Source organism: Benincasa hispida, chromosome 9, assembly GCF_009727055.1.
Source record: "Benincasa hispida cultivar B227 chromosome 9, ASM972705v1, whole genome shotgun sequence".
In the NCBI taxonomy this organism is placed as follows: domain Eukaryota; kingdom Viridiplantae; phylum Streptophyta; class Magnoliopsida; order Cucurbitales; family Cucurbitaceae; genus Benincasa; species Benincasa hispida.
Genome location: NC_052357.1, coordinates 84,228,646 through 84,256,436, shown reverse-complemented (window position 1 = coordinate 84,256,436; position 27,791 = coordinate 84,228,646). Strand labels below are relative to the sequence as shown.

The 27,791-nt window shown below is 34.0% G+C and overlaps 2 protein-coding genes across 2 annotated transcripts; one reads left to right on the top strand and one right to left on the bottom strand.

Annotated features, from left to right (window-relative positions):
* Positions 1–7,262: 7,262 nt before the first annotated feature.
* On the bottom strand, positions 7,263–9,278 carry LOC120086789. The gene has a single exon (XM_039043584.1). The coding sequence runs from the start codon at positions 8,964–8,966 to the stop codon at positions 7,710–7,712; it is 1,257 nt and encodes a 418-aa protein (XP_038899512.1). The 5' UTR covers positions 8,967–9,278; the 3' UTR covers positions 7,263–7,709.
* Positions 9,279–11,055: 1,777 nt separating this feature from the next.
* LOC120085411 lies at positions 11,056–13,678 on the top strand. The gene is made up of 2 exons (XM_039041371.1): positions 11,056–12,411; positions 12,728–13,678. Exons 1-2 carry the CDS (start codon positions 11,499–11,501, stop codon positions 13,234–13,236), a joined length of 1,422 nt encoding a protein of 473 aa, XP_038897299.1. The 5' UTR covers positions 11,056–11,498; the 3' UTR covers positions 13,237–13,678.
* The last annotated feature ends 14,113 nt before the right edge of the window (positions 13,679–27,791 follow it).

Genomic DNA, 27,791 nt, shown 5'->3' with positions numbered 1-27,791 from the left:
CTTTCATGTCGAAGTTTGCACTCAATATTGATTTTACATCATTTATGACGTGCAAGTTCGACCCAAAGATCAATAAATCATCTACATATAGACACGAGATAGTGCAGAGGTTATTATCAAACTTATGGTAGATGCATTTGTCACTTTCATTGATCTTGAAACCTTTAGATAGGATAAGGTTGTCAAATTTTTCATGTCATTACTTAGAGATTTTTTTAGTCCATAGAGAGATTTGTCTAATTTACACACCTTGTTTTCTTGACCATGGACAACAAAACTATCAGGTTGTTCCATGTAAATCTCTTCTTCAAGTTCACCATTTAAGGGAGTAGTTTTTACATTCATCTGATATACTACGAGGTTATAAAGGGCAGCGAGAGAGAACAGGACACGGATAAAGGTAATTCTAGTGACAGGGGAGAAGATGTCAAAGAAATCTACGTTTTCTCTTTGTCTAAAACCCTTCGCTACTAACCTGGCTTTAAATTTGTCGACAGTCCCATCAAGTCTAAGTTTCCTCCTTAAAATCCATTTGCACCCTATTACCTTACATTCTGGGGGTAGATCTACTAAGTGCCAAGTCCTATTTGACTCAAGTGAGTCCATCTCATCATTTATGGCTTCTTGCTATAGGTTGGCATCTACTAAGGACAGGGCAGCTCTTAGAACTTTAGGGGCTTCTTCCACATTGTAGGTCAGGAAGTCATTTCCAAAATCTTTGGCGGTTCTAGCTCTTTTGCTTCTTCTAGGTTTTGGGTTAGTTTCCTCTCTAGGGTTAGGATTTCTAACTAAAGTTATACCACTTGAACCAGAACCCCCACTATTTCTTGATTTAAAGGAAGCTATCTTCAAATAAGTCGGCATCATTTGATTCAATGATCACTTGGTTCACTAGATCATAGAACCTATAGGCTTTACTATTTAAGGCATAACCTATAAAGACACACTCGTAAGCTCTACTAGCCAACTTTCTCCTTTTTGGGTCAGGAATCCTTACAAAGGCTAGACAACCCCATGTTCTAAAGTAGGACAAGTTTGTTCTTATTCTTGAGAATTTCCTAAGGTGAAGTTTTATTTTTAGATTTCCGGATTCTATTTAGGACATAACACACGGTAAGGATGATTTCACCCTACCAATAAGACACAACTCCTGAACTAAGTAAAATAGTAGCTACTAGCTCAGCTAAAGTTCTATTTTTCCTTTTGGCTTTTCCGTTCATTTCAGGAGAATAAGGTGCGGTCTTTTCGTATATTATTCCATGTGAGTTAAAGAATTCATTAAAATTGTCCGAGTCATACTCGGTTCCCCTATCACTACGAAGTCTTTTAACTTTTTTATTAAACTGATTCTCTATTTCAGAAACAAAAAGTTTGATAGCATCAAAAGCATCACTTATGTTTTTTAGCAGGTATACAAAAGTAAAATCAGAGCAGTTGTCAATAAAAATAATGAAATATCTTTTACTGTTCCTAGTCAATATGCCATCAAATTTACAGACATCAGAATGAATCAAATTTAAAGACTCATAATTCCTAAGTACAAATTTATACGGAGTTTTAGTAATTTTAGCCTGACTACAATACTCGCATTTATCAAAATCATTCGTGGATAACTTAGGTATCATTTCCAGCCTAATCATGTTACTAATTAAATTTTTATTCACATGGCAGAGTCTAGCATGCCAAATATTCATAGAACACAGCCTATATACAGAAGATTTCATTTTATTAAGGTCTAGATTTAATTTGAACATTCCCTCAGTTGCATACCCTTTCCCTACAAATACATTATTTTTAATAAGGGTATATAGGTCTACCCTATAGTTTAAGTAAACCCGGCTTTGTTGAGGAGATAACCCGAAACCAAATTCTTTCGTATCTTCGGAGTGTGCAGAACGTCCTTCAACGTAAGGATCTTCCCAGAGGTAAACTTTAGTTACACCTCGTCATTTCTAACAACTTTCGTGGAATGGTGATCTCCCAACAAAATATTCTTATTCTTAGTTTTAGTATAAGTTTTAAATAGACTAAGGTCGTGACAGACATGGCGCGTCGCGCCAGTGTCTATCCACCACTCTTCACAACCACCGATCACATTTACTTATGTGATCATGGCGACTAACGGTTCTTCTGTCAGGTTCGCCTGACCAGCAGGACGACAATTAAAACAAAGGAATTGTACCGTTTCTCCTGAAAGGGGCTTCTGTTTTTTTTTTTGTTGGTTCTGGTTGCTAGAGTCACGGTTCTGACCTTTCCTCTTTGTCCCCTTAAGTTTTTGGTCAGGTTTTACCACGCCAGAGGCGGGTTTTCTAGATACTGCGTTCACCTCCTCCCTCTGGTCCTGCTTCCGGGCTTCCTCCTCGATCTTTAACCGGGTTATAAGACTCTCCAAAGAGAACTCCTTTGTCTTATGCCTCAAAGTGTTCTTAAAATCCTTCTACAAGAGGGACAATTTATCAATAATAACAATAACTTGGAATTGTTCGTCTAGAGGCATACCTTCAATAATTATTTCGTGGGCTATCTTCAGGAGTTCATGGGATTGGACCTCCATGGATTTGTCATCCGTCATCTGGAACTTGAGATAATGGCTAACGGCATATTTCTTCGACCCGGCCTCTTCGGTGTCATACTTCTTTTGGCAGGGCATCCCATGACTCCTTCGTTGTCTTCATTTGCCTCTTGTTCAGTTGATTCTTCTAAAGCGACGATCGGCTTAGCGCTGGTACAAGCTTCGACAACTTTCTTGACAGTGAGGAAAAACAACATCTTTTGCTTCCATCGCTTGAAGTTCACTCCTTCGAACCGGAATGGATGGTTGAGATCAGATATCTCATTGTTGCTACTGAGGGCCATTGATGATGTCAAAACGTCTTAAAATTGTTGGAAATAGTAGGGCCCTCAGAAGAACGAACTGTAAGCCGTCAAGGCACGACGATCAAGCGAAGAACAAAACCTGCAAAATAGAAACTCGTTATAGGTCGAGTCACGGAGCTCGCTCTCTCTTTAAGACGTTTTGCGACTCTGCCCAAGTATGTAAGAAGGTCTTAAATTGTCACGTCGTCCCCAGGATAAAATAGCCAAATGAAAAACGATCGAAAATGCACCGTTACCGATCGGAATGTACACCTTTTCTAAACTCACTGCTCGGAAAGTTGAGATGGAGGAAGAGAGGAAAATGAAGTGGGAATTTAGAAAATGAATTCTGTGTCTTATGAACTGCTGAAAGTCTCGCCTTTTATAGGCCTTCAGCATCGAAATAGACCGTTTTAAAATTAATCAACGAATCATTTTAAAAATTAATCAACGGACCGTTTAAAAATGAATCAACGGACCGTTTTAAATATAATCAATAGACCGTTTTAAAATTAATCAACAGACCGTTTTAAAAATAATCAATGGACCGTTTTAAATATAATCAATGGACCGTTTTAAATATAAATTTGCACCCAACAATATCTACTATATTAAAAGGACTATATTTAGAAAATCAAGAGTGAAAAAGTAACTTAACTATAAATTATATCCACATCCCTTTATAATTAAAAACACTTTTATTTATACTCTTTAGAGTTTTTGTTGATATTTTAAACTTTTCTTTCCCAATTTTATACTTTTCAGACAAATATAATAATTGAAAGAAATTGTATCACTTTGTATTGTGAATAACTAATTTAATTTTAACTTTACATAATAATTAAATATTTTTTAAATAATTGCCTTTTCATATGCCATGAAATCCTCCTGATGTATCGGTTCACATAAAAATTAAAATTCAAATAGACACATCCCTTACAAATAGTACACATCCCTTCACATAATAACTAAATATTTTCTAAATAATAAATAAAAATTTTCCTGATTTCTTTGGCCTCATTTTCATTTTAAGAGTATCATGATAGAAAGAATTGTATGATAATAATTGAAGTTTTTGCTATTCGTAAAGAAAATATTGGATCATGCCAAAGTGAAGCTTAGATAATCCATAAACTTATTTTCATCAAAAGATATGGTTGTTACTTTCGTATTTAAATTTTGATTTATTATTGTCCATTAACCATTGGGGGGGGGGGGGGGGGGGGGGGGAGTCATATATGCATAGTATCTTGAAGTTTAAATTTTGATTATTAGATTTATTTCCAACACTACAAAATATTTAAGTTATTCTCAAATTTAAATTCTGATTTCATAAGAAATTTATTTTCATTTTCTTTATTTTTTAAATTCCTTTTTCAAGGAGATGGGTGAGTAAATTATAGAAGCAAAAATAAAAAAGAATTGAGTCGGTAGATAAGAAATGGAGGTGAGTTTGAATGAGGAAAATGGAAGAAGAACGGACGTGAAAATAAAGGATAAGGTTTAGAAGGAGTATTATTAACAATAACGATTATATGGATTCAGAAATGCAGCAATTGAATTCATCAACGAGCGGCAACACTTTTTAATTTTCAATTTGTAGGTAATTATATAAACTATATTCCTTTTCAATTATAACAAAAATTTACATATTTGTGTTATTTTAAAATTTAAATACGGAGTATGTACTTTTTGTTAGTACTTGAAATTTTATATTATTATTTTATTAGTTTTAATTAGATCTTTGATTAAATTTCTATGGTTTTAGTTTATTCAAATCTTAGATATCTTATTTATTGTTTGAGCAAAAAATTTTACCCATTTTTCATGTGTTTGAATTTAACGTGTTTATTCATTATGTTAGGAGAACTATCCATGACAACTATCATAATGAACAACAAGATCAAATTTGATAAATTAAAAAGATCTAATACAAAGGTATTAGTATCATATATTCTCTAACCTTGAATTACACAAGCATGCCAACAAAACTAGTATCATCAAAGATATTATTCTTGAGTTGGTTGATGATTTAGATGGTTATTTCATCTACTTTTAATTTCATGTACCAAATTTATGGTTTATACTACTCCATCAAAGTATATTGATTTAAAATGTATGTCACCATAAAATTTTATGTTTTAAATATTCCAAAGGTCCTTAAACACGTGCAAATTTTTTTTATATCGGTTGTGAATTAACATAAAATAATATATATATATATATATATATATATATATATATATAATATATATTTGGCTATTAAATATTTTTTATTATTTTTAATTTTTATGTCAGATATTTGTTATTTAATTTTAATAAAACTTATATTAATTTGTTATTAAAATTTCATTGATAAAATTCATGTTCCAAAGCCTATAGCCATATGCATTGCGTCTAGTATATATATAAAAGTGCATATTTCTTCCTTTCAGGCTATTTTAGATATTTCCTTTCCGACCATCGGTTTTTCCTTGGAAGGTAAACAAGTTACTCAATCTTAAGTTATTGTTTCACATAGAATAAAATAAAGAAAATGCATAATTTTCTAATTCTTCCAAATTTCTGAAAAAATCAATTAGAAATTTTGATTTTTTTATTTAAGTTTAATTCTTCATCTAAATTTTCATTCACCTACGAATGCCATTCCAGAAAATATTAGAACAAGCCAAGCCATAATAATTAGCATCAAATAACAAGAGGGACAAAATAAAGAAAAGTTAAAAAATTATTTTCAAATTTAAGAAAATGAACGAACTTATTTATACATATAACAAAATGTCATTATGTAATTTTCAAGTTTAATTTAGGTTGTATTTGTATCTAATCAAACTCTAAAATAATAATAAAAAAAAATCCAATCATTTTCCAAAGTTTTAATTTCATATGCTTCAATTAATTAAACATATTGTAAATTTGAACTTTTTGCTTTGCCCTTGGTCAGTTGGTCTTTCTAAAAAATCTTATTCTTTCAAAAATTACAATATTACTTAAACTTATATAAATATTCTAAAATACTATAGAAATTATTTAAGTACCGTTTGATAACCATTTTTATTTATTATTTTTAGTTTTTGAAAATTAAACGACAAACACACCATCCACCTCTAAAATTTTTTGTTTTGTTATCTACTTTTTATCAATATTTTCAAAAACCAAATCAAATTTTAAAGACTAAAAAAAATAATTTTTAAAATCTGATTTTTGTTTTTGGAATTTAACTCCAAAGTCAATTCTTATAAAGTAAAGAGATGCAAATCATTCTAAAAAAAATTGAGAAAAAATACGATTGATTTTCAAAATAAAAAATGAAATTGTTACAAAGCATAAAATTTTGGATGGAAATTGAAACAGGAACCAATATGTCAGTAACCTGAAAAATTCCCAATAGTCTAACGAATTTGAAGATAAAATTGCAAATTTCGAAAGAAATAAGAGAATAATTGAAAGAAAGTGAAAAAGAATTGAGCCAAACTTTTGTAAACCATAGAGACAAACATGGAGAAACAAATGCGTGGCATTAATTTTTGGAGTGGTATTGATACCATGATGGGGGAAAAGAAAGGAAGCAGAAAAAGGAGTAAAATAATGGGAGGGGATGTGATGGCACCAGAACCGGAAAGATGAAAGACCGCAATTTGGGCTCTTAATCATTGAAACTCTTGACTTGACAACTGACATAAATACGATGAGTTTCAATTCAATAAGATGTATCAATCTTTTATGTATGATAATATATATAATAAAGAATTATGATTGGACAATTTAATATAATATGTATGTTGCGTGAAAATATTATCCACTCACTGTTACAATTCACAACCTACAACTTCCCTCGAACAATCAAACTCTCAATGCCGACACCCACTTCCCTCTCCTCCGTTCTCACCCCCAAACCAATCAAATGGGGCCGTACGACCCACTACACACTCCTAAAAAGAGGCAGACTTTTTGGACCAACTCCCTCATCTTCATTCTTTCCCCTCGATCTTCCTCTTTCAAAAGTTCGGATGACTATCAATCACTACTCGCATTTCAAACTGAGTTCACAATTGATACTCAAATCCAACATGTTATATATTCAATCTGAATTCACCTTTGACTTCCCTTCCCAACCAATCATAAATAAACAATTCTTATGCTCTAAGCAATGCTTCTGTTCTGTCTCCATTGTAAATGCCAAACCAAATGTGTGTGATGCTAATGTTTGACAAAATGAGCGAGATCCATCAACATCTATATGTCTTAATACATCTGTATCTGCCTTTATTAAATTAAATCTATCCTCTAAAGGCTTAACCAAACCAGTTGAAAACTGAAAGAGCAACTCTTCTAGTCAAAAAGTCGGTTAGGTTCAATATAAAGTCCTCAGTACCATACAGCAAGTGCCAAAGAGATAGCGAGTCTTGAATGGAAAGCTAAATTTTTGGAGCATATGCAGCGGCCCCCAGTTCAACAGGAAGCATATGATTTTTATATTTAGATGGAAGATCAGATCAAATATCAAATCATGCATCTTGGACAAAGAGAGCATGTCCGTGGATTTTACATCACAGATAGATATTGGGGAATGAAAGGAAAAAAAAAAAGGTAAATGTTGGTAATGGAAAATCTGAACCTTCAAATGTGGAAGCCAAGTAGCCACACAGCTGATATTGGAAGACTCGGGTGTTGGATAATGAATTCATGACACCGCACACCTTTGGAGATGCCAATCTTCTTACGCATGTCTTAAGCGAGCAATCAGGATATCATCAACTTCATCCAATAAAACAAAGATCCTTCACAATGAATGAATTTTAGTAAAATTTTCAATGTACAAATGAAATGTATGATCATCACATGCTGACATATCAGAGATGCCCATCTTCCTCGTCACTCATCACTAACAGATAGTCAGGTGCCAGATCCTCTTCAACCCAATCGTCTTCTTCTTCATCTTCCCCTTCTGAAAATGCAGAAATTCTAAAACCATTGAACTCCGTACTAGTGGAAGCAAGCTCTTCCACTACACTCTCCAAATCACTACCAGCTTCAATGTCTCCATAGAAACTAGAAACTGAAAAGCCATCATCATCTTCATCCATTTCCTCGTCTCTTCTCCTCATCCTCCATCTTTTGGGCACCAAATCCTCCTCTGTAACATCCCCATTTTCAACCTCCATCCATGGAACCCATAAATCTGCGTGCCTACCCAATGCCCTATCACGATCTCCCACCACCACAGTTCCCAAATTAGCTTCCTTAGCCTTCCTTAACATCTCTGAGAAATCCGAATCATCGGAAACAAGAAACATCCAATCAATACCACGACTCATCGAGTGTTGCATCTGCCTCTTCAAAGCCCAATCAGCTGCCTGAGGCTTATCCTCAACTGTTTTCACAAAAACCCCAGCACGTCTCAATTCTGAGGCCAACCCATACCCAACTTTGGGAGTAATCAGAGACCTCGCTGCTTCATTGTACTTATGGTTTCCAGATACGAACCTTTCCTTATAACGCTGTCGCTTTTTGCCCTTGAGAGACCTCATTCTGTTCAATTTCTTCTGGCGCTCGCGCTCGTGAAGTTGCTTGAAATGCTTCTTAAGGTCTAGGTTTGTTTTACACTTGCGACCGCAAACCTCGCAGACGTACGATTCGGACGGCGTGAACAACCCTTTTCGCTCAAGAATGTCCAATTGCCGACGCTCGCGGCGTTCTTCAACGACCCATTGCGGCAAATGGATAAAGGCGTGGCGATTGGCGTAAGCCGACATGTCGACCACTTGGCCAAAACGTTGCGCCACTCGTTTCAGCGCCATAGCCGCCTCGTACGGCGGCCCACGAGGGGGTTTGTTGTCAAGATCCCAAAGCACAACGACCTTGCTTTGTTTGGCAGTAAAAACCCCCTCCCTGTTCCTCACCATGTCGATCTGGGAAGTCGACGCCGATGAAGCTCCGTTTTCGGCAGTGGCTCGGATTCGCCATCTACACGAATCCCGAAGAGTGGGTTTTACAACAATGGAGACCCTGTGCTTGAAATCGATAACGTTATTCGAAAACAGCAACTGAGAGGAAGGTAATAATGGCAGAGCAACCATAGGATAACAGACGAAATTCGTGTTATTCATTGCTTATCCCAAAACTCAGAAGGGTTCTGGCCTCACTCACCGAGTCACCGTCTGAGTCTCGGGCAACTTGGCGTGTTATTTGGGCCCTAACTCAGATATTTGGATCCATAGGGGGAAATCATTATACGGGCCCAAGCCCAATAACTCCGGCCCATGCCACGAAAATCCAGATCGGGCCTAATCATCAAAACCAACACGTGTCTTAAATTCCCCCACACATAACAACCATGGAACAAAATTAAATTGAATAAATGGTAGTGCACATATTAAAATGATACACAGAATCCTGTGACATTGAGGCGGAAATGTGTTTATTCTTTTTGTTGAATTATGTGTTTTAAGTTAATAAAAATAATAAGAAAATTAGACAATAATAACAATGATTATTAGGTTAGAAAAGCAAAGAAGATTGCCAGCTAAGGGAAAGAAGAAGAGGGAAGTTTCATAACATGAGATTCCTAAAAAGATATTATGCGAAAGCATATATGTGTGGCGGCAAGATGCAGCGAGTCACCGATTGAGGGAGAAGATTGGTGTCGGGACGAACGTGCTTCCCATCTCATTAAATTTTAACCTTTTGAAAACAACCCATTTCAAGAAATATCAAATTATACCTTATCCAAAAAGTTCAATGAAAAAAAAAAACGTATGACGGGACTTTGTCTCCTCCCCCAATACAATTCACAACATAGAAAACAAAAAATTGGGGCATTTACGGTTCCTTAGTTTTATAAATCTTTCAATGGTTGGTTAATTTAAGAGACTGGGTGATGGGATGGGCTTGGTTTGAACTTTGAAGCAGCAACAGCAGCATCCAATCATTACTTGGGAGGAATCTGTCTGCTGGAACACAAACATTCGAAATTGGAACTGGCTCTTACTTGCCTCTTTATACATTTATTGAATTCTCCCCCCCCCCCCCCCCCCCCCCCCCCCCCTTTTTTTTTCTTTTTTTTCTGCTTTTGAAAAAAGTTACTGCCATTTTGAACCTATTAGATTATTAAGTTTTTAGAAAGGGAGATCAGTTTGTTTGGATTTGATTTCAACCAAGTGTGAGAAAACAACAAAACTAGATGAGTTATTTTATAGATATAATTTAGAGTGGTCTGATTGAGATCAGAAATCATGGTTCCATATTCTCAAAGAAAAGTAGGTCTCTTTGATTATGATGGCATATTATTAACACAAAAAGCAATAATAGTTCTCACTCTCAACCATTACCCATCTTAAAAAAGCCAAAATATTAACTGTGCATAGAGTTGATATTATCATTAATAATGGAGTTATAGCTATCTTCCCCTGCCCATATGAAATTATACTACCAGACACCCCCACTCCTTAAAAAGACCACCACCTCAATCATAATAGAAAATAACATTAATTACTACATTCTCAACCACAAAATCATGCTAAAAATTAGCAGTTATGTAAGAACTTGGAATTACTGAAAATAGGAGAGGCAGAGGATCATGCCAAATGTGTATTTTGGTAATTTAATTTTAGCGTCTCATCCAAGTTGAAGATCTCCACTAATTATTTGTGGATCAAAAAGATTAAAGTCATTGCCGACTATTAATAAATTTATAATTGTGCTTTTCCTTCCCATTAAACAAATGAAAATAGTAATTTGAAGGGGGAAAAAAAAGAGTGATGAAATGGGAAAATGCAGCAAATAATATAATAATATCTTGCAACTTTTACAAAGGCCATACAGAATGGAAGTCACTATCCTTTTCCTTCCATCTGTCTCCATCGCAAAGTGGATTTTCAGCTTAGCCTTTTTGTGGGGGTTCTGAGTCATTTTCTTAATAAGACAATGTTGCGTGAGGACTTCCAAGATTCTCCCACTCTAAATTTATTATTAATTGAAATTTACTGAGTTTAATTCAAATAAAGATTTCCCATGTTTGAATGACATACTTCCTTTTAGTTTCACCCAAAAAGAATTCCTGTTAATGGCAATAACTGAACTGTCTGAGGTAACATGAACAAATGTTTGTGGTGTTTTGTGTTAGTTGGTTCTTTTACTCACATTTTAACAGTCGCCGTGTACGGCGGAGTGGCCCAAAATCCCACCATCTGTCCCCTCCCAAGCATAAAATAAAGGGGAAAAACTAAAAACCCTGATTTTCATTTGAATGGTTAACTTTCTCAAGGTGCTAATCCCAATTCCAAGTAATCAAACACTATCCGTCCAGGCATCTCTCTCCACCCTTCTGAAACGGGATGAATCAGCACATTCCATTTTCTATTAGAAAACTCTGTTGCCTAATTTGTATTAAATAAATACTGAGCTCTGTCTATTCCTTTCAACTGCTTCAACTTCAAGCCATAAGATGAGACGACTATTAACCTGTCTTGCTTTCTTCTTGCTTGGAAAAGGTCTTTAGTCCACGCATGCCTATTTTTCTGCCGCCCCCACTTGCTTGTTTCTTATATTAACTTCCTCCGCCATTCCCTCTTCTCGAAAGTTTCTTCCTATTCTCCATTCCACGTAAAATCACAACACGGGGGAACTTTCAGGTCTTGAAAATGGCTGGATCCTCCGTTGTTGCTGTAGCTGCCGTGTCTATTGCAGTTCTTGCATTGTTACTCACCGGTTTGTACTTTTGGAGGCGGCGGCGGCGGGGTCTTGTTGAATCAGAAACTATTGAGAAGTTACAGAGTGTGGAGAACTCTCAACAGCGATCAGGTTCTGGGACTCTGAAACTTCATCACCAATCTGAATCAGAGGGAAAAAGGCGACTCAGTAATTTTTACCCTCGTGGGGTTTCTCAAAAGCCTTTGTTCAGTTGGGATGACAACCCTTCGCTCGTTAATGACGCCGTCGAAAATGGATGGACCCAATTCGCTTTTACGGACTACACGTCGTCTTCTCCAACTTCAAGATCCCGAATGTTGGGTTTATGTACGGCCGGAGAGATCGAGAAGGAGATACCTGAGGCGGAAATTAGCTGGGAAGTGAGTCAAGGATCGGCCGATTTTATGCAAAGGATTAGGCTTAATTCTGGGTTTAAGAACACGATTAACAATACAATCTCTTCTTATCCCTCTGCTTCCTCTGCAATCAGAACTACTCTGCCATTACCGGGTCCTCCCCTGGCATCTTTCCCACAAGAAGCGTACTTTGAGATCACGATTCTGAATATTTCTGGCCATGAAAACGAACCTACCGGAGCGTCGAAAGAAGGGGAAAGAATCAAACTGATACCCGAGAATCATAGCTCGAAGGCAAGCTCAGAGTCTCTGGCCTATTTTACATCGAATAACAAAGTTAGCAACGTTGAGGAATCGAAGATCAATGGGAAAGGCGAGAAAGATGAAGTAGTTGAAGATGTGATGGTATCCGTCGGGCTCATTTCCGGCGGCTCCGCCCCTTCTAAACTTCCCGGCAGCTATTCCGGTAGCATCGGATTCAACTCCAATGGCTCAGTCTATCTCGACGGTAAAATCCCAAAAAAATCATTCAATTTCAATTATCAAGTACAAATCCAAACCCCCATTCTTCTTTTCTGAAAAGGAGAAATCAAAAGAACTACATTTTTCCCCCTTTCGGACACTCTGGTTTTTTGTTTAGCAATTAAAAAGTAAAATAACATAGCATATAAAAATATCGGATTGATTTGTTTAATACCAAACAACATTAGCGAAAATAAATGTTTTTTATTTTGGTCATTATAGGCAAGCAGTGTTAGGCAGTACTACCAAATTAGAACTGTTATGCTCTTTTCTACTTCTGTTATTGATTTCCTTTCCTTCAGGAATAAAATTAGTGTTTGAATCTGAAAGAGCAGACTGGGGAAGGCCAGAGAAGGTGATCGGATGTGGGTTTGATCCAAAACAAAAGAAAGTGTTCTTCACAGTGGATTCGGAATTGGTGCACGTGATTCATTGCAAGTCAGAGGAATTTGGAAGCCCATTGTATCCAACTCTGGCAGCCAACGCAGACGTTACAGTTTCGGTAAATTTGGGGCAAAGCGTGTTCAAGTACATACCAGCTCAAAGAACACCGAATCCATGCTTTGTAAGTCCGCTTGTGAATACCGCCGGTGGTTTCCATGGAAATGGGTACGAAGATAGCAGAGAGCTTTTCTCAATGGGAATGATCGATTCCCAGTGGTTTAGTCGGCTGACTCCAAAACCCAGCAACAATGTTGTTGTTGATCATCGAGAGGACGATGAGTTGTCCAATGACATGGAAATTTGCGATGAAATTGAACTTTTTGAAATTGTTGTGGAAGATGAGCAACGGATTGCAAGTAAAACGTGAAGTGAAAATTTCGTACGGGTTTCTCTGTCTTGACTTATTTCAGCCAATTCCGGAAGCGGTGTGTTTGTTAATATGAGCAAAGTGAGATTTGAATTGCACGAAAGAAAGAATAGAAGAATGTAATTAAGGACAATCAACTGACATGAGTTGTGTTCATTCTTCATTATTTGGATTGGGTGAAGGGTTTGTTAATATGATTCTCACCTCTCCGTTCCAACTTCTGATTAAACTCTACTTCTCCAGCGGAGCGGCAGCGGCTTTAGATCATCACACTGCCGGCTTATTTGGGATACGATTTCTAGTAATCAATAACTGAAATTGTTTGAATCTTTTGGTCTGTAGTTGACGATTTATTGCATTATATATATATATAATTTAAAATTATGCCGGATTCTTTCTAAAAAGAAAATAATAGTAATAAAACAAAATGCAAGGTGAGAGTTTAAATGTCTGGAGAGTACATATTTATGTAAGTTGTGCTATGAGGTTGGTGACAGTCGTCATACATTCGTTTAGTTGAAAATCAACTCATTTCATATTTTTTAAATTTAGTCATTCATATATTCAACTAATAATTAACTATTCCTTTGGTGATCATTTACATTTTTATTTTTAATTTTTAAAATTAAATATATATACGTAACTTCCATCTATCGATTTATATATTTTATTGTCGTATTTTCATAGTCAAATCCAAAGTTTGAAAACTAAAAATAATTGTTTTAAAAAATTCAAATAGTTACATAAGAAATATGAAAATAATGGGTATGAAATTGTGAGAAAATAAGTACGGTTTTCAAAAACAAAAATTAATTCATTGTTTGGTAAATACTTGGTTATTATTATTATTTTTTATTTTTGAAAATTAAGTCTATAGACATTATTTTCACTTACAAGTTTCTTCTTTTGTTATTTAATTTTTACCGAAGCCAAATTTTGAATACTAAAAAAAGTAGTTTTTAAAAATTTGTTTTATTTTTGAAATTTGGTTAATAATTTAAGTACTCAACAAAGATGCAAATCATTGTAAGAAATATGAATGAAATAGGTTTAGTTTTCAAAAACCAAAACAAAAAATGAAATAATTACCAGATGGGACCTAAATGGTTATCAAATAAACCTATTTATTGAAAATACGAATACTAAATTTCAGCATTAAGTATATAATTAAAAAAGAGAAGTTTCAAAAGTATATGGACTAGTATAATATTTTCACATATTATTATTTTAAAGTATAAAATTAAATATTAACTAAAATTTGAGTGATTAAATGTGTGTTTTAAATTAATTTTGTATCTAACAAAAAATTATTTGAAACAATTCCAAAAATCACTCTGTCAATTGATTTTGATCACTTTAAAATTACTCCAAATATGTCCTACATTTTGAATTGTTTATTATTGGATATGAGTCAATTTATGTTATTTTTTTACCAATGAAAAAAAAAATTCAAAATTCATAGTAGTGTTAACTATCAAAATTAACGGTGTTCTAACTACTATAGAAGTATAGAAATTTTGTACATTCATTTTAGGTTAAATTGTAAATTTGTTCTCTTTGAAGAAATTCAAAATTTAGTTTGTATGTTTTATAATTAGAATTTAGTCTTTGTGATTTGATAAGTTTTATAAATAGTATTAATAGTATGGACAATTTATGAAGATTTTATCAAATTATATAGATTAATTTATGAGGTTTTATCCAATCATAGAGACTAAATTCTAATATTTTAAAATTATAGGATGAAATTCTAACTTTCTTCGATCAAATATGTAACTTAAGCTTAAGTTTATTCCCTGCCGAGCATATCAACAATATTATCCAGGTATGTGCAAAAGATTATAAAATTATATAAAAATGTTAATGACCAGTAATAGGGGGAAAAATAAATTTCTTTCCTTGAAAAACTTTATAATATTAAATAATAGGTATCATCGTAAACGTTGGCCTATTTCACAAAATACTTTTTAAATTATTTTGCAAAATCCTTTTCAAATTATTCACAGTGAGTAGTTCAAGTAACAAGAGATCCAGAGACGAAAAAGAAGTTGTGGCTGAAGTAGCTACTCATGAAATATCTAAACAAATGTTCCATGGGACATCAAGGTCTAGAAGTGGTTTGAGATATACAGGACTAATCAAGAAGTTAAAGTTTAAGATAAGAAAAGTTTTGACAATAGGTTCCATTGCACACTCGAAGTCTATTGTTGTCACATCTCGTTCTAGGTTCAATAGAGAATCTGGGTTGGGATGTAACAGTTTGCTCTAATTCTTAAAAGTGTGAATAGGTCTCTTGAATTTTAAAACGAATTATTTAAATCATGATATTTGAAAAATAGTTTTAAACTGTCTCTAGGCTAATATTTGGATGCATCATAGATTGCATGTATCTCTTACAATTCACTAATTGCACAACTAAAAAACTAACATAAAAAGAAACAAAGTTTTTTACACAGAAGATCTTAATAGTAAGCCTAAATTTCATAAAAGTTTTAAACTTCATATTATTATTTACTAACAAGTCTTCATCCACATTTTCTTTAAGAAGAAAACAGGAGAAAATTAGGGAAGTAAAATGCTCATTCCTCTCCAATCCACACTTCTTCCTTCTATGTCGCAGCCCTAAAAAAATCCATTCTTTTTCTCTCTCTGACGCAACCCTCACTTTCTTCCTCTCCCTCTCTAAACTCCTTCATCTACCTTGACAATCTCCTTCTCTATTACTCATCTACTTCGATGAGTCCAACTTTAGCCGACTCCAACAGTAGAAATTGACGACGACGAGGGCTCACTACTCGCAAGCAACCAAAGTACACATCTGTGGTGAAGGAGGCATTCTCCAACGATATGGATGAACAGAATGAATCTAGAACAGATCGAACAAATGTCTAGATGGTAGAGACTAACAGATCTAGCTAACTAACGAGACTCCAGTAGAGGCAACGTGAAACATAACACCACGGATCTTACGACACGACGACTGGCTTTTCCAAGACAGATCTAGTCTACCAATTCTCAGTTAAGATCTGCTCGAGGTTTATTAATTTTGTACTGTGTACTCTATATACTTTGAGAATGTGGTACATGATATGTATATGAGTTTATTTCTACATTTTGTTTTCGTTTCAAATATGTATGAGTTTATTTTAAATAATCTAAGGATGATATCTATTGTAACGACTCGACCTTTTGAATACTCTGATAAGGGCTGTTACTCATAATTACACATTTACATTCAAAACATTTTGACCATTGAGAAAAATAAATTTTCATTAAAATAATAAAGAAAATTTTCCAAAATAAATAATAAATAAGAAAAATCTTTGTTCGGGGCCCCTAAAATAATGAAGAAAAAAATAACTTAAACAAATAAAATTTTGACCAACATCGAGTTTAAAATCAAAACTTTTAAATAGCTTAAAAACGTAAACTGAGTGGAAGCGATTTACATGTCCCATATGGTATGATCACAAGTCTCTCTCGTCACCCGCCGGTCCATTCCTATCATTACCTGAAAAACATAAATTAAGAAAGGTTGAGTATAAAATACTCAGTAAATGATCCCATTACTGGGATCAGACTATGCATCCACGAGCAGAGGATGATGGCCCGTGGCTCATACGGCTACATCGGTTTTTTTATGATGAAAGGAAGACCAAAAGATGTACTATCTTGCCTTGATACGCATGTCTAACGGCCTGTAGGCACACCGTCAAACATGAAAATAACATGAACGTGAACCCGTCGACTCACGCATGTCTAGCGGCCCGTAGGCACACCGTCAAACATGGAAATAACATGAACGTAAACCTGTCGGCTCACGCATGTCTAGCGGCCCGTAGGCTCGCCGTTAAACATGAAAATAACATAAACGTAAACTTGTCGTCTCACTCATGTCTAGCGGCCCGTAGGCACACCATCAAACATGAAACATGAAAATAAAAGTAACATGAATGTAAACCTGTCGACTTACGCATGTCTAGCGGCTCGTAAGCACACCATCAAACATGGAAAAATAACATGAACGTGAACCTTTCGACTCACGCATGTCTAGCGGCCCATAGGCATACCGTCAAACATGAAACTACACCCATAGGTCCTCTGAAATAAAACATGCATCAAGGCGAGATAGTAAACCACTCTATTGGTCTATTCATGCACCAGATACATAATATCAGTACTGATTAGAAATTCGAACATGCTTATAATACTTATAACTGTCATGCAACAAGTAAAACATAATGACAAAATCATGCTTCAAAAGTCCATTAGTTAACTTTATAATTCTAGACTAGGTCGCCTGGCACAAAGGCACCGATAATAGTACCACTTACCTCAACTTGGTAAAAACGCAAAACAAAATCTCCTTAGAACTTCTTTAGCACACTTGAATCAACCTAAAGTTGTGGCTTGATCCACAATAAATTCCAAAACTTGATTCAATTAGTAAATCTGATCAAGAATTAAATCCAAAATCAATAAATTAATTTTCCACTATTACTTTCAATCTAAAAGAATAACCATCCAACAACTTACAAAACTTACTGATCTTCACCCATTTTTTGTGAAAAAAATAGTCTCTAGCTTGATGGTCAATGCTAACTCAAAATCAAAGGGGTGAACTTCACCTCCCAAATTATAAGGAAAAAATAAGTCTTACCCAAGGTTTTCCTCAAAATTCCGACAAAGATCGGGGCAGTGGCGGCCGACGGTGTGTCGACTTGTGGCTGCCATAGATAGGCAGTGGGTGTTTCTATCGGATGACATAAATTGTTTAGGCTAGCGGCTGGTAGTGAGGGTCTTGCATGAAGAGGGTTTTCGACAGTGAGAAAGAAGGAAAATTTTTAGTTTTACAGATTTTATTCAGCAACGATTACGAATAAATCAAAGCTTCAAACAACGATCCAACCGTTCAAAATGAAACTCTATATGTCTCGAACAGATTGACCAAATTTGAGCACGATCCAACGGTACAAAATCTAGACTCGACAATTTTTTAGAAGCCGTCGTTGAAAAATCGAATTGCTTTCTCTCCCATTTTGACATCTTTTCACTCATTTAATTTCGAAAAATTCTCAATTCTCTTTTTATGTTCAAATTTTTAAAAGATAAATAAAATGTTTTATCAAAAAATCTCCAAAATCTCCAAAGATTCTATTAAATTTATAAATCAATTAAAATTTCAAATTATCTTAATTTAGACTTCAAAAACCAAAATTAAAGGGCATAAAATCCATCAATTTGATACAAATTAAATCCTTCCAAATATTTAAATCAATTCAAAACCACATGAAATTAATTATCTCTTTACTTTTTTTTGTTAAGTTGGCCTTAAAATCCAAAATCAAAGGAAGCAAAATTCAATATTTTCAAGATAATTAGTTCGAATATCTAATCAATTAAATTTAATTTAATCAATAAAATATTTTCAATTATTTCAATTTAATCCCATTTTTCCAAATGAAAGGAAAATTTAAACTCAATAATTTTAGATAATTAACTTAAATTTTCCTAAAATTCGGGATGTTACATTCTTCCCTCCTTAATAGGCTTTCATCCTCGAAAGTTCAAGTCCTTAAAGGCTCGTGATATTTAGTTCTTGTCTCATCCTCATATTTTCAAATTGCTTCTTCAGACTGATAATACTGCCAAAGAACTTTTAATTAGCGTTAACTCCACGTTTCAGAAAGTCTTCACCTCCTATCATGAATTGTATAACTTATCTGAGACAATATCATGTTACTCTTTAATCTTAAATTAAACACATATCACCCTTTAGACCCTCCTATGCACGAGTCTGAAAATCTCACTTAAATGAGACTCTTGAAGTCCACATAAAAATACATCACCATAACCTCATAATAGCTGTAACCATTACCTGATGCCAGTTTCTAAGATAAAGACCTTATTGATTGCATAAATCTATATTGAGAATTTTCACACCCCATAGAGTGGGTCACCTCACTGTCCATGCAACAAAAAACATATCACTCATGACATCTCAAGTTCAGGATTCAGAATTTGGATTCGGCACCTAATTGTCCAGACAATCCCCTGCAACCGAGACACGTTATCATATTCAATCCGTAACAGTTGATACAAAGTCGCATGATTCATCTTTCTTTCCTAATAAACAAAGCTGATGTGCTCCAAGGCAAAACATTAAGGCACATATGAAACACTTTGCTAAATGGTTCTTGTATCAGTGACTTAGGTTATTCCAACTCTACTAGATTCCTTCTATGAGGAGCCTTAAGGATATGAGTTGCTCTCAATTTAAGTTCATCTCTAGTGCTAGGGGTTATTCTGGGAGATCAAACTTACTCAACCTTAATACTCATATAGCTTGTTTTTTACTTGGAGTTAGATTACTTGCACCTTCAAATCAAATCGATGGCTTCATTAATTCCTTGTTCTAGATATTCGTGTCTACAATCAAAATCTCTAAACCTTGCTAATACCTTTCAACATATTTTTCCTCTTTAACGAGGCCTTACTCTTTCTATTTCCATAGTTTCTAGCAATATTACTATTAAACATCCTTTCATAAAATGTTATTTCCTTCGACTCCACTATAATTTGAAGAAGATTGCTAAGCACTCTTCCAACGCGTGATAGTCTAGCTTAATCAAATTCTCATGCTAAAATTGTGTCCATGACCAATAGCTTATGCAGAATATCCATTCAACCAACAAATACTAAGATCCATAGTTCCAAATAGTAACGAGATTGTTCATACCAACTCTAAAGGTTCGTAAACACATATTTCCTATCTTGGAAACCAAACCAAACCAAACCTTTGTTCTTAATCTCAAAATATCAATTCCCCTTACATTCTCAAAACAACAGAATATTTCTCAAATCCTTTCATCTTCCCTTATCTTTTCCAAGACCAATAAATCCAAGATGCTCTATTTCACTTTCCTAGTGAATATATCTGTGCCAAAACATGTGACTATTCGAATCCCTTTTCATAGTCTACAATCCAACAACCTAAGCAAGCTATCTATTTATATACATATATATCTGTCTCTTATACACATCTAGATGTGTATAAGAGACAGCATATCACCCTTTAGACCCTCCTATGCACCTGTCTCTTATACACATCTAGATGTGTATAAGAGACAGCCCTTTTCACAGTCTACAATCCAACAACCTAAGCAAGCTATATTTTTTTTTCCGAACAATGCCTACTGCAGTCCAAAGTTCCAAATGGTAATGAGAGATTTCTATTTTACACCAAACCATGCTTATATCCACCCATATCATGTCTTAAAATCCAAACCTTTCTTAATTATTTGATAATCTAGAACATATTAATTTCCATTTATCTCCCCAAATGAATAAAAACTTTTCTTAAATACTATTATTTTCTTCGCATTTATCATTGCTTAACCCAACAACTTGAAAGTGCACTTTTTATTTTCTGAGTGAAACATAATCCCTAAACCAAGACATGTGAACCTTTAAACTTTTTCCAGAAATCTAAAATTTCATTCCAAGTTTGGAACTTTAGTAGGGTATTTTCACAAGATAACATTGCTTTTAAACTTCAAAACATTTATCCTTCCTCTTGGTATGGTTAATTAAACTTAAACCTTTTCATTACGACAAACACATAGTTCAACCCAAGCACTTTAAGAATTTTTCAATCTAATAACTCGTTTTCTCCCATCTAAAGGCAACTATAATTTCAACCATCTTAGCATTCCTTGATCAATTCATCTTACCTAGGTCTTGTAAAGAGTTCCTCATACTATCGCTTTATCCTCCATCTAGTAATTTTTCTTCCTTTTAGGCACGTTACATAAAGAACCAACACACCATACATTACTCGCTCCACCAACTTCAATACCATGAAAGTGATCATGACCTATTAATCCTTTCAAAATTTTTCTTGGAACATTTTGACTTTAACATCTAGTAATCCTTAATAGAATTTATAGTCTCTTCTTCACCTCTTTCTTATCTTATAAAGAAACTTTAATCTCGTAACTAAGAACGTGTGCCTTGTGATAACGTTCCTTGTAGCACCACTAGTTTTATTCTCGTAATGCAAAACTTAATATTATTCCTCAGTGAATTTCCAATTCACTTACCTTATTCTATAGCTTAACCAAATACATCAATTTCTTTCTTTCATGTCATAAGTGCATAACACTTCATAGTTTTATCAGGTTTCAATATCCCTGAACAGTCAAATGTTTTTTCGTTTCTAACCATCCTTCCATGAATTAAACGTCAAATGGCCTTATTATGATCCTTTCTTTCCATAACACCAAAACAAAATAGCCATCTCATACTAGCTTCTTTCAGGTCGTTAAACTAGCAATAACAATCAGTCAATACATAAAGCTTAGATATGAAGACTTTTAAACACATCTTCCATAAAACATTTAATGAAAAAACATACCTGGCGAGGATGAAGGATCCATGAATAGCCATAAGGGACACAAAACCAAGACTTACATCGTAAGTCAATCTACAAAACCTAAAACCTAGGCTCTGATACCAACTCTAACGACCCGACCTTTTGAGTACTCTGATAAGGGTCGTTACTCATAATTACACATTTACATTCAAAAAATTTTGACCATTGAAGAAAATAAATTTGCATTAAAATAATAAAGACAATTTTCCAAAATAAATAACAAATAAGAAAAACCTTTGTTTGGGACCCTTAAAATAATGAAGTCAAGTTTAAAATAAAAACTTTTAAATAGCTTGAAAACGTAAACTGAGCGGAAGCGATTTACATGTTCCATATGGCAAGATCATAGGTCTCTCTCGTCACCTGCCGGTCCGTTCCTATCATTACCTGAAAAAACATAAATTAAGAAAGCTTGAGTATAAAATACTCAGTAAGTGATCCCATTACCGGGATCAGGCTATGCATCCACAAGTAGAGAATGATGGCCCGTGGCTCATACAGCTACATCGATTTTTGATGATGAAAGGAAAACCAAAAGACGTACTATCTTGCCTTGATACGCATGCCTAACGGCCCGTAGGCACACCGTCAAACATGAAAATAACATGAACGTGAACCTGTCGACTCATGCATGTCTAGCGGCCCGTAGGCACACCGTCAAACATGGAAATAACATGAACGTAAACCTATCGGCTCATGCATGTCTAGCAGCCCGTAAGCTCACCGTCAAACATGAAAAGAACATGAACGTAAACCTGTCGGCTCAATCATGTCTAGCGGTCCGTAGGCACACCGTCAAACATGAAACATGAAAATAAAAGTAACATGAACATAAACCTGTCAGCTCACGCATGTCTAGCGACCTCTAGGAACACCGTCAAACATGGAAAAATAACATGAACGTGAACCTTTCAACTCACTCATGTCTAGCGGCCCGTAGGCACACTGTCAAACATGAAACTAGACCCGTAGGTCCTCTGAAATAAAACATGCGTCAAGGCGACAGTAACGCTCTATTGGTCTATTTATGTACTACATACATAATATCAGTACTGATTAGAAATTCGAACATTCTCATAATACTTATAACTGTCATGCAACAAGTAAAACATAATAACAAAATCATGCTTCAAGAGTCCATTAGTTAACTTTATAATTCTAGACTAGGTCGCCTAGCACAAAGACACCGATAATAGTACCACTTACCTCAACTTGGTAAAAAACGCCAAACAAAATCTCCTTAGAACTTCTTTAGCACACTTGAATTAACCTAAAGTTGTGGCTTGATCTACGACAAATTCCAAAACTTGATTCAATTAGCCAATCTGATCAAGAATTGAATCTAAATCCAATAACTTAATTTTCCACTATTACTTTCAATCCAAAAGAATAACCATCCAACAACTTACAAAACTTATCGATCTTCACCAATTTTCTACAAAACAAAATGGTCTCTAGCTTGATGGTCAATGCCTCAAAACTTCCAAATCTTGAATCTAAGTTTCAAACCAAAGAGGGGTTACTAATTTAACCCAAAATCAAAGGGGTGAACTTCACCTACCAAATTATAAGGAGAAAATAAGTCTTACCCAAGGTTTTCCTCAAAATTCCGGCAAAGATCGGGGCAGTGGCGACCAACGGTGCGTCGACTTATGGCTGCTATAGATAGGCAGCAGGTGTTGCTGTCAGATGACATAAATTGTTTAGGCTAGCGATTGGTAATGAGGGTCTTGCATGAAGAGGATTTGTGATAGTGAGAGAGAAGGGGAATTTTTAGTTTCACAGATTTTATTCAGCAGGGATTACGAATACACCAGAGCTTCAAACAACGATCCAACCGTTCAAAATGAAACTCTATATGTCTCACCAAATTTGAGTACGATCCAACGGTTCAAACTCTGGTAATCGACAATTTTGTTGAATCTGTCGCTGAAAAACCAAATTACTTTCTCCTCACACTCTTTTCACTCTCATTTAATTTCGAAAAAATCTCAATTCTTATTTTTTTTTTCAAATTTTTAAAAGATAAATAAACTGTTTTATCACAATATCTCTAAAATCTCCAAAGATTCTATTAAATTTATAAATAAATTAACTTTTCAAATTATCTTAATTTAGACTTCAAAAACAAAAATTAAAAGGCATAAAATCCATCAATTTGATACAAATTAAATCCTTCCAAATATTTAAATCAATTCAAAACCACATGAAATTAGTTATCTCTTTAATTTTTTTTTGTTAAGTTGGCCCTAAAATCCAAAATCAAAGGAAGCAAAATTCAATATTTTCAAGATAATCAGTTCGAATATCTAATCAATTAAATTCAATTTAATCAATAAAAGTTTTTCAATTATTTCAATTTAATCCCAATTTTCTAAATGAAAGGGAAATTTAAACTCAATAATTTTAGATAATTAACTTAAATTTTCCTAAAATTCGGGATGTTACATCTATCTTAGTTTATTTGCATAATAACTAAATATACATGTGTGTATATGACAAAATACGTAAAATATATATCTTAATATAAAGTATATATTATGTAACTAACCTAAAATATGTACTTGTCTAAATATATTTGATATAAACATTGCATATATTTGAAATAAGTCTCGTATATATATTCATAAAAATGAAGAAATGAAGAAATAAGAAATGAGATGGTTTGTGCCGAAAAAAATCAAATTAGAGAATGAGAAAAAATAATAAAATGAATGGAAAAAGTAACATCCCAAATTTATAGGTAATCTTTATTTAATTATTTCGAATTATTTGAGGTTGTAATTTGAATTTTAGAAATTGAATTGATCTATTTTGAGGAGGCAATTACATTTAAATTTATGGGTGATTAAAGGTTTGGGAGTTTGAAGTTTAATTTGGAATTTAAAAAGGGATGAGGAAAAAATATATATTAATCGGAATCCAATAAAGTTTTGGATTTAAGGAATAAATGTACATATATATAAAGATATATATATATATATATTTAAAGGAAGAGGCATATATATAGGAAAATTCTTATAAATAGAAAAATCTAAAAAAAAACATTTACACTTGATAGTAAAAAGTTCCAAAAGAAGTTCCACAAGTGCTTGTACTCTTGGAACTTTTTGCTATAAAATGTAAATATTTTTAAATATTTTTTTATATTTAAAAAGATCCCATATATATATACACTTATATATATTTAAAGGACTCCTTGGTATGTGTGCGAATTAAATTTCGTCTTCTTCACGTGTGACCTCTGCTGATTCTCCCCATCTCCTCTACATTTTACCATCGTCACTCAACTTGTGGTCTCTATCGCCGTTCGTTGCCCGTTGAGTTGCCTAGCCATCTGTCTGGCTGTGTCGATCAGTCGCACATAATGCCTTATTCATGTAGGGATAAAAACTCTAATGCAGCGGATTAATCAATACCTAACTCAAAACCAATTGAGAAATTAAAATACCAATATACTGACAAAAATAAAAAATAGAAAGGGGAAACCTTAAAACCTCACCCTGTGGTAAAATTTCTGGGTTAAGCATGCATAACAAATAGGAATTCAATCTTATAGAGGAAGGAAAGAACACTTACTTTTGTTGATGACTTAAATGGAAGAATGTCAATTCTCCTTGGGATTAAAAGCACGAAAACCACCAATTAGGAAACCTCCCTAGGAGAGAATTTCTTTTACACAGAACCCTTCTGTAAAGAGAATCTTTTGTAAGATTTACGTTTTGCAGGTATATTAATCAATAGAGAGGGAGAGAGGGAACGTGGGAGCTATTCCACGTTTTTGAACTCCCTTACGTGGGAGCTATTGTTTGATTTCACAAAAATCAAATAAATAAATAAATTAATTAAAATAATTAATTATTAATTAAATCTAATTTAATTAATGATTTCATTTAAATCATATTTAAATGAAACATCTCTCACATAACCTATAGTTTTAATATAATTAATTTAATTAAAGCAAATTAAATTAATAATTAATTAATTACCAAATTACATATCACATATTTAATTTAACCTACAAGTGAATCATATTCAATTGTATTTCTCTCATAACCTATAATTTTAATGTGCATCTAATATGTATGAATTTTAACCTATAGTTTTAATATGAATATAATTCATATTAATTTACTATTTGAATCCTTCAAATATTTAATTCTCTCAGAAATTAATTTTGAATCATATCCAAAATTAAAATTTATATAATAAAGTTTAATTAAAATATAAATTTTATATTATAATATATCATTATACATTATACATTATACTATTTCCCTAAGTGAATTTGAACATTTCAAACTCTATTCAAGACATAATTACCTTAATTCCCTTTACGAGCTAGAAAGAGACCTCATGGACCTACAGATCAAAAGTTCTAACAATATGAGATTAATTAGCTAAACTCATTAACTTTATTAATCAATATTCGTTAACTGTAGGTATACTCCACTAAAGATCTATAAATGTACTCTTTTCACTGCATATATATTTATGTGTCCACAGATATAGATCAATAACAGTAAGTTAGTCCTTCTCGAGTGTTCGTAATACTAACTGGATCAAAATTATCGTTTTACCCCTGGGTTACTTCTTTATCCTTAAGTACCAGTGCTTCTCTAATGAAAAACCTGATTATGGTCCAACCAATAAACAAAAACCCCTCTCGGGCCAATGAGAGGGTATGATCCTTTGTTCAAATCCCAAAGACACCACTTAAGGGAACACTCATCTACTTACCTTATAGTCGGGAAGAAGTGAAATCCATCTTGTATTATTATGTTTCCAGTTCCATGCTCAATCTTGTCCTCAAAATGATAGGCATATTAGGTCGATGAACTGGTCGCTCTCACCCATACAGATTAAAGGACAATCCCTTATGAACAAGAGTTCGTAATAGACATAGGATTAAGTCTAAGTTTCCTAGGTCATCCTATTGAAATAGAAACCTAACTAGTCAGCAGAGTTACATTTAATGGCTACTATTTCGTGGTTTGATCTTATGCAAACTCATTGCATAGAATACCTTCACTCATATGTCATCTACAAGAATGCGTTGAATCATTACATTTGTATCAAATAAAAAGCGGGTCGTATACATAGTATCACAAGGATAAGGTACCCAACCTTATCCTTATACCATAGACCATTTAAGTTGTATCTTGAACATTGATCCTTATACGTCTCCACATATAGTTCAAGACTCATAAGAAAACCTAGGATGTTAGTCTGTTGGATTTAGAGTTATTAAGACAAAACAAATTCAATATAATCAATAACACTTATTGAAATAATATCGATAACTCTTTATTGATAACAGTCAATTATTTACATTTTCTATCTACGCGTTTTAGGGCATAAAACTCAACAAACTCCCATTTGAACTAAAACTCTAGTTAGTGCGATGTACATAATATTAATAATCCAAAACACCAAGAATGGTAAATAAATACAATAAACTAGGGCATCCATATATCCATTACACATACTTGCCCTAGGCTATACAATGTACATATCTCCCAGAACTAGACTCTCTAGATGACCCTCAGACACTTTAACTGAGAGAGTCTTCGTAATGGATCAACGATGTTGTGCTCTAAAGCGATCTTGGTGACAATCACATCTCCTCGTTGCACAATCTCCCATATCATGTGGTACTTCCTCTCAATATGTTTACCTCGTTTATGGCTACGAGACTATTTAGAGTTGGCTACTGTTCCATTTGAAGGAACTCTTATACAAGAGTACCTATGAGCGGAAGCGGATCTTTCCAATTTATTGTGACAGAATTTTCACACATACATTCTAACATATAGATATGCATTGAAAATACTAAATTACTGGCATGCTTTAAAAGATAAAAACAAAAAACCGAGAGAACGTACCAATTGAAGACTTTATTCACAAGAACTCGATCTCACCGTGAATAAAATCCTCTTGCTCTTTCTCGTCCAACAAGCAATCGTCCAGCAACACCACAGTCATCTACACAAACAGCAGTGCACGAACAACAACAAACAAGGATGGCACCACCACTCGAAGCCCTCAGTATTTTCGGAGTGAGAATCCAAAAGATGGACTTTGATGGAATTGGTAGAGGGGAAGAGGAAAAGCTATCGTG